Source organism: Pyxicephalus adspersus, chromosome 3, assembly GCF_032062135.1.
Source record: "Pyxicephalus adspersus chromosome 3, UCB_Pads_2.0, whole genome shotgun sequence".
NCBI classification, from domain to species: domain Eukaryota; kingdom Metazoa; phylum Chordata; class Amphibia; order Anura; family Pyxicephalidae; genus Pyxicephalus; species Pyxicephalus adspersus.
In genome coordinates, this window is record NC_092860.1 from 134042301 (window position 1) to 134063259 (window position 20959).

Below are 20959 nucleotides of genomic sequence, written 5' to 3' on the forward strand. Positions count from 1 at the left end.
GGTTTTGTTTGTATTTGAAATTGTTTTATATGATTTATAGAAGCTAGAATTATGTGGTATATTATTCAAAATATTTTCTTTTAGTATGATAAATATGTTAAAACAAACAGACCCTGGTGGCTCAGAGGATAGTTAGGTAAAGGGTTCATCTAAAACCCAGATTGTGGTACTACTTATGTTAGAGGCTGCCAGGGGTAATATGTGGGGGTAGCAGAACTGGATTTATGCTTTGGAATAAGACCATTGAATAAGTATGTAGTTTCCCTGAATTACCCCAATCCAAGGACAGTTATAGGAGGTCTGTGCTAAGACCAGTGCTAAGGAGGCACCACCATCTTCATCCTTTACTTCTGTCTTATTCTTGTCTTCGTGGCGGTGATGTTAAGGGGAAGAAAAAAGGGAACCGATCTCACTGCGCATGCGTGATATCAGCATCTCTTTCCCTTAGAAGAAAAAATGCCACTTCTACACATGCCCAGGATTGGGGCATGCACAGAAGGAGCACCAGAGCCCCCCGAGATGCATGGCGTAGGTATCCCAGGGGCTCTGCACTCCCATTCAGTCTTGATAACGGCAAAAAAATGGGAGGTGTTCCACTTAAAAAAATAATTGACATTTTGTCTACCCTTTTATGTAAAGTGAAAATGTTCAGTTTAGGTATGCTTTAAGTGGCACTGTTGATTCCTTATGATTACCATTATTATTATTTTTATTGTTATGAATAAATTGTGTTTATAAAGCACCAACATATTATGCAGCCCTATTTGTAATTGTGTATCTAGTAGTACTCATATTAAAATTCTAATGTTGAAGACGTTTCACAGATTTTAAAACAGCTTCATCAGCTTTATGTCTTCAACATTATAAATACAAGTCAAGTAGAATGTGACTAACTACTATAGATGTAGGATTTGTCTTCAATCTATTCCTGTGAGCTACATAAAGTGTTATTCACATTATGGGCAAAATTGCAGAAATTAAGAAATGACTCCCAGAAGAGAAGAAGGCAATGATGTGCAGGGCTGTGCTAAAAGATTGCTTTTTTAAAAAATCTCTTGAAGTAAAAAAAATGTATTTCTTCATGAGCTTCGTGAGCTTTTACCAACTTGATCTTTTTTTGCTTTTACCTGCGTTTTGTTGGAGACATGGTGACTTAGGGGTTATTCTTTATGCTAACGCAACAAAATTCCACAAAAGTTCAGGATAAATGTATACACATATGGCATAGCACGTTTTCCAGCTGCTTAGTCTATAGTACAAAAAGTACCACATCTTTAAATACAAATTTTTAAGAAAACAACATAATTCATTGGGACTTTTAAGGTACATACTCCGGATAAATGTACCATTTGGTTAATAAAGAATAGAAAAAATATATACTTTAATATATAACCAAGAACACAGAAATAGTTAAAAACAGGGACATACAAAGTTCATACTTCGTCTCAATGAACATCCACTTGTTTTCTATTATTTGTAAACCAAATGTTACATTTATCCACAGCATGTGCCTTCCAAGTCCCAATTAATCCGGTTGTTTCCTTCAATAAATGTATACACATATTACATTACAGTCAGAACTCTGTGGCACTTTGCTATACACACAGTGGCCCAGTTTATATGTATAGGACTGGCCATGGCATACCTAGTACATGACAATGTATTGGAGAGAAGGTAAGTAATATACGCTCACCATGATATGTTCCTAGAAAATCATTTTGTGCTTTACAGTCTCCTAACTATTATTTTTTTTCAACAATATATAGACAACAGCAGAATAACAATTAAAGAATTGTTAAATATTCAGATTGCAAATTCTTTGTAAAATTCATACAGTACATCTTGTATTATTCATACAAATGTATGAACTGTCAGTAGTATCAATAAGTAAAAAATCCCAACAATATCACTTTTTATGCTTACAGGTGACACCCAGAAGATGGAGGAATTCTAAACAGATGAATTCCATTGGACTCTCCTTGTAAATAGATTTGACATTATTTAGAAATCTGCTGAGCTCTTTCTTCTTCAAAGCCACATCTACAAAATGCATGGAACAAGAACTGTTTTATTTGGAGTCTATGGTGTGCCAAGAGCAGAAATTAATTGTATATATTATATGTATAACATGTTTTGAATGCAATCTCATTGCATTCAGTTATTTTTTATTTTACTTTTATTTTTGCATCATGTTAAGTAATTAATAAAAAATCTATGTTTAAAAATTATTTGGTGTGAATATGAATATTGGTTTCTTCACCCATTACCAGATTTCAAGGCCTGCAGCAAAAGCCATTTCTTTTTGAAGGGTTAATAAAACACCTCCCGCAACTTTCTCTTAGTTCCCCTGCAAAACCCCACAAACCCCCCTGTTGGTCCTGCTAATATAGTCCACCTAATGTAGCAGCAATAATGCACTGCTCCTAAATTCAAGACAGAGTTATCATTTAGGTCATGCTTTCTTGCAATACAGTAGAAAAAATAAATATTACACGTGGCTTGTGGCTTTCAGTATTGCCATTGCTGATTTAAAAGCCATATAGCGTGTCAATCACCACCTGGCCACACCCAGCCCACTGCTTTTTGGATTGGCAACACTGGCTCTGGTACAAATGAAGGAAAGTTGTTCTCAGTTGGGCAAGGTAAAGAAAGTGTTTTAGTTTGTCTTATGAGGGATCATTGCAGAGATTTTAAGGCAACAGTAAGCTGGTACTTCTATTGAGCATTCTTCACTACTGCCTCTGATTTGGAGTGCCTATAAATGCAGTACTTAAGGCGTACCTAAACTCAGAATTTTCTCTTTACACAAATGGAGACAACTCTGGAAGGTAAATTCTCAATCGCTAATGAATGGGAGCGCAAAGCCTCCTGAGATACCTACGTCACGCATCCCGGGAGGCTCTTGGGTGCTCCTTCTGCACATGCCCGAGATGCTTGGAGCAGCATGCGAAGTGAGATAGGCATGTTTTTTTCCCATCTATGTCACTCGATTTCCCGCCTGTGTCGGGTGGCGTAGGAAGAAGAATCCAGAAGAAGAGCAGAAGTTGGCAGCGCCCGGTGTGCCGGCCTGCAGACGGGACGACGCGGGACCCAATGGAAGAGACCTTTTTTTTTTTTTGAGGGAGGGAGTGTACTTCACTAATTAACTACACAAAACTTTCCACACAGACCTTTTGATTATCACATGTAATATAATAAAATAATAAATAATCCCTTAATATTATTTTTGGGTATTAATACTTTATGATCTATGTAACAATAGGCATGGTTAGAGGCTTGTCTTTTAGAAACACACTTTATGCTAAATGGTGTTACTTTTATCCAAACTTCACCAATGTTAAACTAAATAGATAGTCAATCTTAAAGCTACTTACTTTGCCTAAATGACATGCTCAGTTTTAAACTCTTTCCTTAATACCCAGACACATGTCACAGGTACTTAGGAATCATTTAGGCAAACCAACCCCCTCCCTAACCCCAAATCTCCCTCCAAAACCCAATTCTCCCTCCCACACCCATCCTTGCTGACCATTCCCCCACCCTCCACCTTTTCCCCTAATTATACAACCACACTTTTGGTTGTATAATTAGGGGAATTTTGGGGAAAATGGCTAGATGACAGTTTATTAACAAAACCAATATAAAAAAACATGTATCATGAGATAGGAATAAATTACTTTTAACCACATAAATATATTAATCTCAACATAAATATCTTAACATAACATTACCTTTTAAAATAACATAGCAATGACATACCATTAACATAACATCTACCCCTGAAAACACCCTTCTCAGGCACCGTCCAATTCATATACCTATAAGAGGTCTGTGCCCCTATTTGTTTGTTTCCAGCCGCAATGTCATCTACCGGCTCGAGAAAGCCACTTTACTCGCAGCCTCCTCGCTTCCCTTCCCCCTAAAAGAGAGGTGGGCCCATTACAGTCCACTAGGAGAACCCACACCTGAGATGGCTCTCCTCACTTGGCAAACACAACTCCCAAGGTGCCCCCCGGGGACCCCAACCACCACAACACTTTCTACCCTTACCCACTCACCCTAACCAAAATACAGGGTGAGAGGGTGGGAAGCTCACACCCCTTCCTATCTTACCAATTGCTGCCCACTTCCTTTTTCCTCCCAGCTTTAAAACCTTCCTAACCTCCATCGCTTCATAACTACCCATCCACACCCCTTAAACCCACAACTCAACCTCCTTTCCACCTTAACCCTTTCTCTGCCAGAACTCCTATCTTCTGGTTATGCCGGCCCTCCTGTTAACTTCCTGGTCATCTCCAGCCCTTTCTTTCCAACACCTATACAAAATTCACACCCATTTTCTGAATACATAGTCAAATTGTAACGTATGTCTTATCCCTCCTTACTATAAATCTAACACACCTGACTATGCTTCCCATCTTCCCAGTCCCCATAGATCCATATATCAGCAATTCTTGGTCTTTTAAATTTGGAATTTATTTCAATGTACTTTCACATTTTTTCCCTATCACACCGTGGATGAAGAAGCTGTTTCCGCCTTGATTCTGCAATACAAATACATCTGACATATTATTCTTCTATTGTGTAGTTGTAAACGTTTCTATATTCTACAATAAAATAAGATGCTTTTCTCAGAAAGCCTTCTCTCTCTAAAAGAGCCAAAACAGAACAAAGCTTTCCTTACTAACCTTTCTAACAAGGAATGTGTGACATATGAATAATATATTGTTTAACATTCTACAATATGAAGCAAATATCAGCACCTCTAAACTATAAAAATTATGGTGTCACTGTACAGCAAATTATTCATGCTTTCTTTTAAAATAAAGTACAGTGATACCTCAGTATAAGTCCACTTTGGACCAAGCCCAACCTGGTATAAGTCCTGTATGGACACGAAAAATTTTGCTTGGTATACAACCTTTTTACTAGAACTTGTATGGGTCAAAATGAGTCACAACACTGCGCGCTACCCTTATTTACCTCTCTCGAGACAAAGCCACGACTGCCCACGAGTGTCAGTATGCCAGTTGCTACCATTCAGTGAACAACCCACACTATAACTCTCTGTGAATTACATCTCCTCCTCTCTTCTCAGCACCATCCTAGTAGGCACTCTACTCTTCTCAGCAAGGTAAAGTGAGGTTATATTTTCATTTATTTCATCTAATTGCTTTTGTATTTATGTACTTTAGTTATAAGCAGTGTTTAAATTATTCTATACAACTCCATCAATGTATATTATGCCAATAAAAATAGGATTTTTTCATGGGAATGGATTAATCATTTTCCCTTTATTTCTTATGGGAAAAATTTGTTTGGTATAAATCCTGTTTGGTATAAGTCCAAGGATCTGGAACAGATTAAGGATTTATACCAAGGTACCACTGTACTTTGTACTTAATATGTACTAAAAGTGACATTTAAAAAGAACTTGTACTTACAATTATTTAGGCTGAATGTCGTTTAATTATACAAAAATGTCAAACTTTCAATCAATTTTTTTTTTACATTCTGACTTTTGCCCACAATACCAGACTATGAAGATGAAACCAATGGGCCTGATTTCCTAAAGCTCTCCAAGGCTGGAAAAGATACACTTTCATCAGTGTAGCTGGGCGACACATCAAACCTGGAATGGATATGGTCAAGGATTTAAAACATTGGCTAACAAACAGCGATGAAATCCATCCCAGGTTTGCTGGATCACCCAGCTTCACTGATGAAAGTGCATCCTCTGCAGCCTTGGAGAGCTTTAATAAATCAGGCCCGATGAGTTTTATAGTAGGATAGATCAATAAGAAAGCCAAAGGTTTCATATCTTATGAGAAAGAAAACACTGCTGAATCATGGTTTTGCGGTTGGGGGACGGAATCGGAGCAAGAAATGGTCAAAGGTACAGATAATATAGTGAACCTGCTTGGAGGGAGGCAAAGTGGGATTCGATTGTAGTAGTGGGGGCGCAGAAGCTAATCAGGGGGACACTTGTTACTAAAGACCACCCCTAACAATCATAATCCAATTTGTATACATCCCAGTATTGGCTACCATGGGTTCACAAAGAGCGGGCTCATTAAACATCTAATCAAACACCACTTGGGCCCCCACACTATACAAAAATTACAACTTTAGGACTTTCCACTACATGACCCTGATGTATTGAAGCTAACCTGGAATAGATTTCCTAAAAGTAATTTGCTATTTGTTAGCAAATGTTTTAATTCTGGACCAGATCCACTCCAGGTTTGCTGGATCACCCAGCTTCACTGATGAAAGTGTATTCTCTCTAGCCTTGGAGAGCTTTAATAATTCAGGCCCCATGTGTGAAATGATGTTGTGGCTCTCTGTATGATATTTAAAAATGGGGTTTAATGAAACGAGGAAAGTGGAAAGGGTCTGGGACTACCTAATGCAAATGCAACAAATCATATACTCCTAATATCCTTACCAATGCCAAAAGAAAGGCTTATATGGAGGTCTACAAAGCTGCTTGCTTGCCAAGGGCCCTATATTGCTCTAGTCCATGTCTGTGCACCATAAATACGTAAAGATTGGTGTACTGTCTCTAGAAGTAACAGAAAACCATCTTTCTACACAATACTTTATTTCAATGCATGGGGAACATACCCTAAGACTTAAATTGAAATAATAATACTAATCAAAATCTTGATTTGTTCATTTAAATGGACATTTGTGGGGTTTTAAAATATACCATACATTAATATACCCTGTTTAATACATCCTGACTCTTATACTGTGTGAGGGTTTATTAGCATGTATTCTACTTTACATCAGGTTAGTGTTTAACTCCTACTTAGATTCAGAGTTATTGTTAGTGTGTGGGAAAGATCATAATCATTCAAATGTTTCTCCTGCTATATTCTAGGAAATAAAAGTTCTAAGCTTCAGCTGCCTGACCATCAACAAGCAGAAGACTGAAAACCCTGAAAAGCATCTCTAAGGCTACGTACACATGCCAGATTCTCCTCCGATAATTGTCTCAGGGCTTGTCTGGGATGAGAATCTGACGTGTGTGCAGCGGCAATCCAATGTAGTTCATGGATCGTGGTGGATCCACGAATGACCGAAGATGAACGACTGCAATGGAAGTGCAGCGGGGTGCGGCTCCATCGTTGTCCCCCCTCCCCTCTCAATAGAGCAGAACGGTGCTGTGTGTACAGAGCTCTTTCATTCATCTTTCAGTCTTTTGTCATTGGAAAGCATTGTGAAAGTTTCTTTCCAACTACAAAAAATCTAACGTGTCCATAGCCTAACAATCAGCAATTGTATAAAATAGTCAGAAGGGGCATCCCAACCCGTTATTCTATTAAAATAAAAAGTCTAAATAGTGGTTGGACAAATATACTGGCATAGCAGAAAACCTATTTAACCTACATTTTATTTGAGCAGAGACATCACAGTTTGAGGGTTATTAAGGTTTCGCTAATAGACAGACACAACTGATGAGAAACCTAACCGATTGTTTTAGTGCATGGTCTCATTTGATGAGAGATACTTAAAATGTCAAGTGCAAAGAGGAAAACTAATAATAAATCTGCTTTGCAGACATACACTCCCTACTATGACAAATGAAAATGAAGATGAAGTGTGCATAGCACCCTTCTTTAGGGAGACAATGGAGTGAGGACAAGAAAGCGACACCCCACTGCACTTTCCTCCATAAGAGTGAACAGTGGTCTCTCCCGATTGGTCATTTATCAATGCGCTGTACATTGCTTTTGAACTTTTTTAAGAACATTATATTCTTGATGTTTTTTGCCTTACTTTATATAAAATGTTATTATATAGTTGACCTTTACACTTAGATTCCCAAATGACTACTGCAAAATGTTATTGGGACATCTAGGGGAGAAAACTTTTACTTTATTGTCATTTTGTCATGTAATGATTAAATAAATTGTTACTTGTGAAAGCAATAGCACTGCTGTTCATTGTACTTTTTTTTTGTTTTTCTTATCATCTTTTGAAAACCAAAAAAAAATATTGCTTTCTAGAAAGTTCATAGCTCTGAGTGCCAGGGTTTATGATTAAAGGGATTGTCATCAGATTATTGGTTTTAACATAGATTTTGGAATACAATTGATTAAATAAACGCAAAAATAAGTATAGAAACAACTTTTCATGGCAACTTAAACATTTTTCACTGAGGAAGAAATGGAGAATGCCATTCTGCCATTCTCTATATCTTCAGCATTTCTGCTTTTTATCCAGAATAACCCAATGATCAGGACCCTTTTAATAAGGTTGCTTTCCTGAGCCAACAACTGGGATACTCCCATACCCTACTACTCCATGATCTGAACTTGTTAGGATCTCCAAAGCATCTCTACGAAAACCCCCATAACTTAGAACTTTTTTAATTCAGTCTCTACCTTCCCCTGAGGAAGCCTTACGGAAAAATACATTGGGCGAAAGGGACAACCAAATGTTTTGGATAAGGTATTCTTAGATTTAATTGTACCACACCTAATATAGGATCCATTCTTTACTCATATTCACATGCTGATTGTTAGCTCAGTAGAGCTCTGTCTAGATTAGGATGCTAAAACGTTTCTTCAGTAAAAAGAATATAATTTGCCAAAAAAGCCATTCCTATTTTTATTTTGCTCCTATTTGCTCATACACATTTAAGGCTAGGAAAGGAAAAGGTCCACCCTGGGGTTTCCCTACCTTCCGATTATTACAATTAATTATGTATTTTCATATGTACACATTATTTAATGTGTAAAAGGCTTTATTGTGTAAATAAAAATGGCTGCTGAATGCTGCCATCTGGGATGTGATATCCACAGCCCCAGCAGAGCAGAGCTGTAACATTTTGTGATAAATTCCTTTTTGTCCACTTGTGACATTGTGTTACATAAAGCATATATCGGGAAGTGAAGTGAAGAGCCAAGGAGTTGGGCCAATGGATACAGCAATACAACACTCTAAATGGAGGAGAACAAGTGCATAAAGAGAGAATTGAAAAAATGTTTGAAACAGTTCAAAATAGTGCATTTGTGTACTTTTATCTGACTTTTGTTTAAGTTGGTGATAGGGTCTCTTTAGTTAGGCTGCAAGCTGGACCAGATACATTTTAATGTAATTTCTACAGTATGAGGCTGCCATCTGGTGCTCAATCAAGTAACTGTTTTTCAGCTCTATACAGTACAAACAAAAACACCATAATAAAAACATTAAAACACAGTAATGGTATGATGCCCTACCGCGAGAGTGCAACGGTTGGAGGTACAGCAGAATAACATGCCTAGCAAATTCCAAACTTCAAACCCAGGAATTATAAGACAGTATCACACTGTGGGCATGGAAGACCCTGTGTGACACTAAATTACTTCATTAAAATGACTATCTTATTAACTTTCATTATTCAACTTATTAACTATGAGCTCTTTTCAGCACAAGGAAAACTTATGGCGCTTTAGCGTTGGCTTTCTTGGAAAATGACACCACTCGTTCCTGTCATTAAGATGCATAATCCATCATAGCTAGTTTTCTGGGAAGATCAGGAACAAAGTGTTGTCGGTGTGTCGGTGACCTGCTGTAGGTAGTTCAGATACAAGCGGTAGAGCAACGTCATTTGCTGAAAATATTGAGGTATATTTAACCAGGAAATTCTTTAGAATTTCTGGTAAGCTGAGTATTACCTGGCAAAAAAGAAAATTTTTTCAATCACTAATACTAAGGTGCTGTGCCCAGAATTACACTATAACCACTTTGGCCCTTTCTCATGACACACCCAGACAGGGATTAATACAGAGGTCGTGGAGAAAATTTGGTGGTCCTCGGCTCTGGTCAGTGTGCCCCCGAGCCGGGTCAGGAGAAGGACTCCGCTGGGAGGGCACATCGGCAAGAGACGCGGACCATGTCCCCTATAGGGATCGCAGGCTCAGGGAAGTGAGCAGGTTCTATGTCTGGACACAACCCACCCACTCTCCCATTGCAGGCTCAGACCAGGGATGGGAGAGTGGGTAGGTTCTGGCATAATGATGTCACTATGGGGGAAGTTTCTTCCCCTTTGAGGAACACATAGCTCCCTGCACATGCACGGTCTGTAAATTTAGTGGTCCGTGGGTCCGAAAAGGTTGGCAATCTCTGGATTACAGTGTCTATTTTTTGTTATACTGACAGACTCCTACTTGGTGCATGTATTATATAATATATGCATACAGTTTTAGGTGCATTTAGAAAATCTCAAAGATAAAGGCCTAAAAGTATATAAAATATTTCCTGTTTTATCTTGCATAGTAACTGCTCTAGTTTTTCAAAATGAAATTTTAAGTGCAAGTCACCAATTTAAAGCATATCTACAGATAATTAATGTATTGCAGCTTACTCATCCTTAGCTGTAGAAGCTGAATCTCTTTTTTTGCACTTTTTATCCCTTTATGGCCACACGGAATCCATGAGAGAAGCCATGGTTGTCACATAGTTGGGCTAGGTAAAGCATTTTTACATTTTATGAGCAAACTCATATCACATTGAAACTTATTTAAAAACCCAATTCACCACATTTTTAACACTAAATTATAAAAGTCACTGTTGTAAATTGCCAATCTGCAGCTCCATTTAATAGAATAAATTAGGGAATTATCCACCCCAAAAGCCATAATTGTAGTGGCAGCAGCTTCTAGAGGCCATCTACAAATTACCATCAGAGTCCAAAAGAAAAAATATGCAAAATAAGGTCTGAAGGAGCGTTGAAGGGGTTAGACCCCTTGTCAAGACTTTATTGCTATGTCCATGCTGGAGAGATTTATACTGCTGTTGGTGTCCATTGACACTGGAAAAGAAAGTGAGGGTAAACTTAAAATTTTCAACTTGTCATCAGAACCAGAGGCAGGGGTACTGTTCCTGGGACAGCAAATTAAGGGAAATACCCTATACCTTGGAAGCCTTTCTCTAGCTTCTTTTTACATTGAATACCCAATCATGTGTGGATGTTTTTTAGGGTAATTGAAGTGAATATTCAAATTCACATTAGGTATACACATAAGTATATTAACCCCTAAGAAGTGAGATGAAAGAACAGAGTGGTAGATAGAACATCTGATTCATGGTCTATATGTGCTTGCTCACTGCACTAAATTTCATTACTTCCCAGCTATTGATTCAGCCAGTGTAAGGGTGACCATATGACACCAAATATAGGAAGAACAGGGGATGCCAGGTTACATTTCCAGCATTCAACGTGTTACTTCCCCCACCTCCTAGATTGTAAGCTCTTCGGGGCAGTGTCCTTTCTTCCTGTGTCACTGTATCTGTCTGTCATTTGCAACCTCTATTTATTGTACAGTACTGCGTAATATGTTGGCACTATATAAATACTGTTTAATAATAATATTTATAATTATTCCAACATTAGAGTAGAAATCATGGGTGTACATGAGAAGGTGGGACTTGTGGTTAAAAGAATAATAATTAACATGTTATCAGGAAATCAGAAGGCAGAAGAGGTCAGAGCTGTCTAAGTAAGCAAACAGCTACAACACAGCACAGCAACCTAATAGGATCCTAAATTTAAAGAATAATTTCAATAATGCACTCATTTATACATGTCTACCCGATTGACCCAAGGATTTTGCCTTGTTGGACTGAAGTTGTGGTTGGGCTTTAGGTTCTTTCCATCTATAGGTTTCAATATATCCATAGTGCATATCTATATGAATTTATCAATTATCACTGCAATATCAGGAATGATTTCTGGAACTGTGCTGGAAGAAACAGGCTCAGTTTGCTGTAGACCCGATTATTCAGCTATTTGAGTTGTGCAATGTATAGCAGGAGTCTACAGAAGATAGATGAAGCATACTCTCTAGGTATGTTAAAAATTTGTATTGCTCAGCAATTCTAAAAGCTAAATATAATATTTAACCAGATCATTTTAGAAGACAGTAATGTAATTTACAGTATTTGTAAGGGGAAAAACTTTTTTTTATTCCTATAATTTTGCTGTTCTATACTGTATAAAAACATGTTTTATTATTCATAGACTGATGACTGATGACACAACCACACTACTTAAAGATAATTGGGTACTCAGTCAGCCCAAGACCCAAAAAGGCACATACTAAAAGCCCCTGACCCATTACCGATCAATGAAACCTAAGGATAGAGACCAAAGGCAAATCCCCATACATATCATATATATATACAATAAAATGCAGGTGTAGCCAATGGAGAAACAGGCTCCAAGGGGGAAGGGGGTAGCCCATTTCTTTACCCTTAAACGGAAGACACCCTGCTGCCCCAGCACCCTGCTGCCCCAGCTGCCCCATGGTAGCTGCTGATTTTCTGGTCCAAGCAAGAATCGTGCAGGAATGAATTACAGTAATACTACATATTTTTTACAGGGTCATTTTACGTGCACATAGACAGCCATGGTATTTGTACGGTAGGATAACCTACCCGTTAAAAAGAAGTTTCATATGCTAAATATGTGTATTAGTTAAAATATTTGTGAATTAGAATAAGTCTAGATAGATATGCATTTTTTCATATATAGCTGTAAATTTATGAACATAAACAAATACTTTTTGTTTCCTTACTAATGCTGCTGACTGTTTGGGAATTCTCTTCTGTGCACTTAACGTTACTTCTACCACACATTACCCTTGTTAGTTTATAATGAGCTTAAGTGCTGCCAGTTTATTGTTGGTTTTTTAGCATTTATAAGTTGTATTTATGCCTTTACACAATGTAAAATGCAAAATGAATGCACCGGGTAAAGTGCTGGGCATGCCTCAAAATTCTAATAATGACTTTGAAAATGTCTAGGTAGGAGGGAATGGCGGACATAGCCAATAGTAGATCCCCCCTACAGAAGTCCCTAAGCACTTACTTTGCCAAAGCTTACTGGAAATTTATGTATATGGATACTCATGTAGATGCAATTTGATAGATTTTGCTGGATATTACCATATTTATCAAAAAATCTGTACCTATTGCAATACAGATACAATTACTAGGATACTGAGAATACATTTCTACTGAAAGCACAGTTCTCTGTCATTTGATGTGCATACTCCCTAAACACTAACCATATCAGACATCCTTGTAGGCTGGATGAGCTAATTTTCCAATGATCATCATCTGCATACTGTATACAGTCATGTGAAAGTACACTCAATAGAAATTGTTGACTTGTTCAACATATTTGAACAAGCAAACGTTACATTTTCATTCATCTGTGCCTGTAGATAAAGGTAATATACTTGAATAAAAAATTGCCTTCTAAATCATATATTCAACACATTATTAATAGATCTTATAACGTACTATGGAATAAGTAGGCATACCCTTGGCCCTCAGAAACTAGCATTGGTCCCCTATTCATAACGCTTTATTGCAAACCAGTCTCTGACATCAACTTGGCTCAATTTCTAATTGCTCTAATTGCTGCAAAAATTCCTGCTAGTTTACAATGTTTGTAGGTTTTCATGTATTTGTAGGTTTCTGTGTATCAACGCCCCCACAAGAACACAATTGTACAATAATTCAATTCTTTTTGATGTACGATAACCACCTGGGTGCTGGTTCCGGCTGCTACTTGACGTCATCTCAATGTGAATAGCTAAGCTTTACATAGTTTGAAAAGGTAATAAATGATGTGTTTAGCTCTTTGTGTTTAGCTCATTCTTGTTTGTCATGCAAACACAAGAAAACCGACTAAGAAACAAAGTTAAACAGCTGTAAATGAATGTGAATGGGAAGCTGTTATTTCAACACAATAAAAAACTAAGTGCAATGCAAGTTGATAAAAACTTCTCATTATTAAAATTTCAAAACCAAATTGTTAAATAGGTGTGTGAAAAATTCCATTCAAAGTTTCAGTCTATGGTTAAAGCCCAAAGGTGGTATTTCCAAGTATTGTAAGTGCAGAACATTCTGTTTGTTTTATATTGATTCTGGTCACCTTTATTTGAATAACTTAATTTAAAGCATATGTAATACATTGCAGCTTACCCATCCATAGCTGTAGAAGCTGAATCTCTTTTTTTGCACTTTTTATCTCCGTCACATAGGTGGGCTAAGTACATTTTATGAGCAAACAGATATCACATTGAAACTTATTTAAAAACCCTATTCACCACATTTATAACACTAAATTATAAAAGTCACTGTTGTAATTTGCCAATCTGCAGTTCCATTTATTAGAATAAATTAGAGAATTATTCACCCCAAAACCATAAATGTAGTGGTAGCAGCTTCTGGAGGTCATCTAGAAATGGCTATCAGAGTGGCAATCAAAGTGTTCACAAACTCTACTGATCTACATTGTGGCCCATGGTGTTCACTGCTGTCTGAAAAATGCCATTATAAATAGTCTCCTCAGTGTTAGGGCTTTAACAAAACTTGTTCCTGTACTTATATGTGTACACGGGTCAGGCACATTTGTTTATTACATTTACAAGCATTGTTTCCTGCCTAATAGGGTATTGTTTCACCTTTCAACTCTCTTAATGCATGTATACGGGTCAACTGTGACTTGATTGTCAACTTCTTCTGAACTTATCTCAGAAGTTTCTAAAATAGAACCTGTTGTAGTTTTGTCAGCTTTTTAGTTCCGTGAGGACTTACCTTCACTTTATTTTGTCTCAACACACAAAAAAAGCAACAAGAATCTTTGCAACAGGGAGATAAAAGAGCAACATAGGCAATTATTACCATAGAAAAGAAGAGTTAGCATAGCTGTCTGCTGTCTTTGTCCCTGTTGTTGCATCATGTTGGGTCATTGGAACAGGAAATGGTGGTAAATCAACTCCGAGAAAATGGTCTTGTATTGAGAGTCCACTGCTCCAATTCATCCACCATTCCTTTACACTTCTGCTGGGTGCATAGACCAGAAAGGGGAATCTCTCCACCCCCATCGTGTATTAAAGTGCAGCAATAAATCCATCATTGTTAAGGCTTTATTAGTCATCAGATTTCAGAGTCCCACCTGGGACTTTTCTAATGTGTGTTCTACCCAGAACCTTCCCTAATCTTAGAGATTCAACAAATTAACACTTTTAAGCGAAATGTGCCAGTGGAGGAGGTCCCAGCCGAGAATATAATCGAGGCTTTTGATCTTTTATTTGGACAAACAGTCAAACTGAAGCTTCACTAAAGCTAGAGCTGATGTTTTGCTTTCAACTACTGCTGGAGGACTATTTAAAAATAATGATAAGAATTTGCCTGGAGTGGCAATGAAGCAAATTATATTTTCCTGATATCACGTAGAAGAGATGTCACTTAGAAATTTGCATAAAAATAAAATAATCTTTATATGGAACAGTGATTAAGAAAAAATATAAACACAATGTTAAAAATTTATTTTAGGTTATGTTGTATTATTACTTTAAAATACACACTTTGTGTAATTGCATTGGGGAAAAAGGAAGAACTCATTAAACAAAAGTAAAAACTTTGTAAAAATGTTTAAAAGGAACAGAAAACCAGCTCTCCTACATTGTCACAGTGCTTGTATTACATGTAGTATACTGAGGAGGGCTTACGTTGGTTAAAGGACAACAAAGTGAAAGAATTTTCAGCAGTAACCACAAAGCTGGTACTTAAGCAGTGAACTATTAGAGAACAAAAGGAAATCCAGCTCTGCGGATGTCAGGTAGCACATCTCGTTAAATTATACGTATTACTAAATTCTGGCCTAAATCCAGAAGGTGTGTCATACAACATTCTATTGTGAGGCTGTGTCGTAATCCATCATATAGGTGTGTCCCATACACTTTATAAATACCGCTCATTTACAACTAGCAACACATGTGACAAACACAGCAAGTGGAGACATCTGAAGAGGAAATCTCTGTCCTAAACATAAGGTAGGCATTCATTTTATAGAGCTTATACAAACTTTCATTTTTTAAACAAAACTTCTGGTGCATGCTGATTGTAAATAAGAAATTATAATATAATATAATAGGGCCATTAGATGAGCAATATTAAGCAATTTCAAGAGATCAGATGTCTCTTTTTTACCCTAAATGCAAAATGATGACAAGTGCAGTAGGAAAATACTATACCAGTAATTTTCTTCTGCCAAACAGTGACTCTAGAGCAAGCATTTTCAACTGGGGTTCTGTGGAGCCCCAGGGTACCTCCAAAAATCTTTGGATCTAGGTGTTCCTCTAACTGTGGCTGACCTACGTCCGACTTGATGATACCTAATAGTTCTGGGGCCAACACCATTGGGTAGAGCCAGTCGCATGAATCTAATGATGCTTTATTTGTTTATGAAGGTGTTCTTCTGCCACCAATGTAGGGGCAGGCATCCTTTCCACTGGCCACCATTTTAAGATGCTTTTTTCCCACTGGTTTCAGTAAACTGGTAGGGGCTCCTGAGACCTGAAATTTTAGGTAACAAGGCTGCTGTAGAGAATCCATGTAATTATATGACAGACAATTGCATATAGGAAAGTAGGCACTACTACAAAAGGCAGTATAAAGAGGAATCCATGTTCGTTCCTGATGTAGTGGTGCCTTCTGTCTTGTGTGCCTTTACATGTCATTGGAATTAATGCTGGTGTCTGACATTATGGCGCTTATCTATTACTTTGCTTTTGCCAGTTTTAGAAATGCACTCCATTGCCTAAGCTATTACTGCTTACTATCTAGTATACCTTTGCCCATCATATAACTGCTACTGACGTGTTTTTTGGACTGTGGCTGTAAGCCAAAATCACAAAGGGAAACCTTTGCAAATTAAGAAAGAATAAAACTTAGCCTTAGTGAAGTGACAAATTTCAGTACTTGGAGTATTCACAAGATCTGTATGTGGTTCCATTGTAATCTTGTTTCCTTTTAACGTTTACTCACTCCAGGAACACAGATAAGTCAGCATGAGGTTAAAGAAGATTGCTCTACTGGGTGTGACCATTATGCTGCTGACCCAGATTCTCACAGCAGATGCAAATAAGCAGAGAGAAGGCAAAAAGGACAGAGAAAAAGGTGCAAACCAGAAGCAAAAGGGGGATAAAGAGGAGGTGAAGAAAGAATCTCCTGCCAGTCCAGCAGGGAAAGGAAAAGGCTCCAAAGGGGGGAAAGGTTCTCTTCAAGGGAAATTTGTTAGCAAAGAGAAAGCGGATTGTGTTTGGTCTGTGTCTGGCACTGAGACTGTGGCTTTAAAAATTGACTGCACTAAAGGGAATACTAAAATATCTTGCACCTTTGGTGGGAATCCTTCAGCATGTCAAAAGTATGCTGAGAATGAAAAGTCCTACTGGAAACAAATCACTAGGGCACTAAGAAAGCAGAAGAACATTTGCCAGGACCAAAAAGCTGTGCTAAAATCTAAGGAATGCAAAAAAGGACCACCAGAGGCGCACTTGAGTTACATCATTCCCAGTGTGCCAACAGCTGTACCCGAGCATCATAACCATAGACAACCTACACCAACACCCAAGGCTGACACAAAAACAGAAAATGACTGTGTGGAAGATCCAGATGTGCTTGAAAGGCAAAGAATGGCCAAAGAGTATTGTGGAGACTCATGGCATTCATTGTGTACTTTCTTATTCTCAGTGGTACAGGGAAAAACTTGTTAATCCCCCTTGTATTGTGTAAATTTTTTGTATCTTATTTTATTAATGCTATATGTATTTAAAATTCATCCTGATGGCTTCCAAACAATTATGTTACACATTCTCAGCAAACTCAACTCTCGTTCTGAGGTCCTCACTCTCTATTCATAATGCATCTACAATGAAGGTCTATCACTGGATGAAATGCGTTAGAGGAGACATTGAGCTTTGTTGTAAAGAACAATAAAGTTTTTTTTACAGAAATTTTAATCTTATCCGTAGTGTAGCCTCTAAATTTCTTTTTTATAGTGTGCTTGCGAGAGAGATGACCCTATCATTAGGCTTTATCTAAGCTACTATTAATACCAACAACAATACTAAGAATACCAACAATTATATCAACTAAGAATGCCAACAATACCAACAAGAATAGCAACTAATAATACCAGCTGTGTAGAGTTTTGTAGAAGTTGGCTAGTTGAATCAGCCAGGGGGACCATATTGGCTGGATTTAGTTTTTAGCATACTTCTACCTTGGGATCTGATTCTCATTCTGCATTCCCCATAATATAAAACACAATAATACAACAAGGAGATAGGAGGAAACTCAAATTGATATGTCTTGCCACCAATGTCCCTAAAACATAAAATAATCAAGCAAGTTCTTGAAGTCACCAAGGATAGAATGACTGTGTATTTATCTACAAACAGCTGGTGCCTTGGTAAAACAAATGTAGTCATCGCATAACTAAGGAAATTGCTACTTCTGCTTCCAAAATTGTGACTTTTATTAAAAGGTCTATTACCAAATAGTACAATATATTTTTTGTTTGTTGGCTCCTAAAGAAAGAATGCCTTTGTAACATTCAAACTGATTTGTCAGTACTATGTACTTTATACTATTATCTGTTACTTTTTTCCAATATTATTTTTTGTATATATAATGACTGCTTTTTATTTCATGTTCATTAAGTCCAGAACTTGACCTTTATTATTCTTCTGAGCCCATAATCACTCATTATTGCTTTCAGTAAAATTAGACATCCTTATTAGTTGGCTTTTAGATATTAGTCATTTATGTGTAATTAATTATTTTCTAAGAAATGTGTGAATGACCTGAAAAATATATAAATCTAATATAATGTATAGCCTATTTTGGTTACATCTGGTAAACTACACTTTACAAAGTTTTCAATAAAGAAAACCTGATACAGTGGAGAATTGAGTATGTCAGTGTTGCCATTAATCTATAGCAGCCAGGGGGAATCCTTGACTGTGTGTGCATTGTAAATTGTCACAGGGTTAGAGGCTGAGGCATGGGACTTATCTATTGCAGACATTTGTGCAAACAGCCTCCTGACTGCACAAACACGTGGCCTTGGGATCTATGAGATGGTATTTCTGTCCAGGAAACAGAAACAGACCCTTTGTAATACCTGAAGAAAGTGGCACCATTCTTCTGGAAAGAAGACTAGACAAAAACAATGTCATGAGGTATACTGTGATTTCTAGTGCAAATATTAGGCACATAATACAAAGTATGGGGAGATTTAAAATGCCTTTTCATAGAATAATACATTATTCAAGGGACAGTTTTCTGTTACAGGAAATTTAAAAAACTATAAATACTGTAATAAGTTCTACTTAAGTTCTTACTACGGGAGAACAGAATGAAAGTTGGGTTGTATCAAGTTGGAGTAAGAAATCAGATTTAGACATTTGGATTTTTTTTAGAAACGGTTTCCTTAGTCAGTTTTAGGAACCTTGGCCTGCATTGGGGGCAGTCTAATCCTTTTTTTTGTTTGTGCTGTTAGTGGTTGTGGTGCTGTGTGGTTGTTGGTAGGCCAATATGTTTACACCCACAATATGAGAAAACTGTCAACCACCTGTGCTCACCAGATCCCAGTCCCCCAACCTAACCCCACACTCTTCACCTATAGAAAGCCCCTGCTTCTCCTTGGGAGGCTAGTTGCACTGCCCACGCGCATGGTTACTCCCAGGACTTCTGTGTGCAAAGGAAAGCATCTGGGAAGGGACTTACAGAAGACCAGGAGCCTACAGATAGTCCTACGGAGAGTCCAGGGGAGGCAAATTCAGAAAACAGAGGCAAAGGTCATACACAGGTAATCCACCTGCCAAACAAAGTATCCAAGAGTAAACTCAAAGAAGATTCATAGTCATAGCCAAAGGCTAGATAGGCGCCTCCTATAAGATTTTAATGCAACAATGGAAAAAGACCTGTGTAAAATGGAGTTGAACTGGAACTAATTGTTGTGATTTCACTTGGTTGTCACAATATAAGGGAACAGATGAATTTTCACACAACAGTGTCCTAACTGTCCTTATAGTGTCATCAAAACATAAGGGAAAAAAATACATCTTTGTTAGCCATGCATCATCTTTTATAGAAGGCTGCACTGACATAATTCCTGGCATGTGCCACAACCCTATGTGAAAGAGATAGTCAGACATGCTAATGCAGTGGCCTGCTGTTGGATGATTCCAAGTATGGGCATATTTGTCTGTATGTGGGTTGCACAAACTCTGTATGTGAGCTTGAAGAGTAGAATAGCTCCAATCCAAGTCAATATCGACTCTGATCAGAACAATTCACCCATCACTACTCAGCACATATAAGAGTTTTATTTTAGTCAGGTGGTTATGAAATATTAGAAATATAGATACATATTTAGTCTTTAAATGAAGAGCCAGCACGCAAACCATTCTGCTTCCTTTCTTTGTCCTTCATAAATTTCCCATTGCCTGTTTAAAGAAAACCTCCAATTTCAAAGCTCAATGGCGCAAGCTGAAATTTATACACAGGCTTCAGTATATGTGTCAAAGCAGGGATTCATGTTTCTTCTCCCCTCCCTCCTTTATTTATTAAAACATATATTTGCATGAGTTGTGGTTATTTCAAATCTTCAATTAGGTGCTCTGAGATGTTTTCTAATAGTCTTACAACTAAGGCTAGGATATACCAAATTCTTTGGTCCCTTGAGGACAGATAAAAACATTTGACATATTTCTTCATTAATATTGACCAATAACTGATAGCTCAATTTAAATTTTGTTTTGTCATGCAGAATGTTAGCATGGTTCAGCAAACTCAGTATACACAATATGTTCAGTTTGCAATATTCCTCATATACAAGGATATACATGACTTTATCTAATGACTACAAAACAAATAAAATTGGCTAATGACTGAAAGCATACCTATGCGTGCAATGCACATGTTTCCATACTATGGACATTTGCATACTTTAAACAAGCAAACAAATCAACTTTTCAAGCCATCCTTGACCTCTCTAGCTGCTTTTCATTTGAAGTTACTCATTCTCAAAGATCACAATACAGACTCAAGACTTTGGGTTTCAGTTTAAAAACAAGTGTTTGTTAGAGGACAGACAGGCAGA

General features: G+C 37.4%; 1 protein-coding gene across 1 annotated transcript; it reads left to right on the forward strand.

Annotated features, from left to right (window-relative positions):
• The first annotated feature begins 15713 nt into the window (after positions 1–15713).
• On the forward strand, positions 15714–18763 carry FGFBP1 (fibroblast growth factor binding protein 1). The gene is made up of 2 exons (XM_072407137.1): positions 15714–15842; positions 16842–18763. The coding sequence occupies exon 2, from the start codon at positions 16860–16862 to the stop codon at positions 17562–17564; it is 705 nt and encodes a 234-aa protein (XP_072263238.1). The 5' UTR covers positions 15714–15842; positions 16842–16859; the 3' UTR covers positions 17565–18763.
• Positions 18764–20959: the final 2196 nt, after the last annotated feature.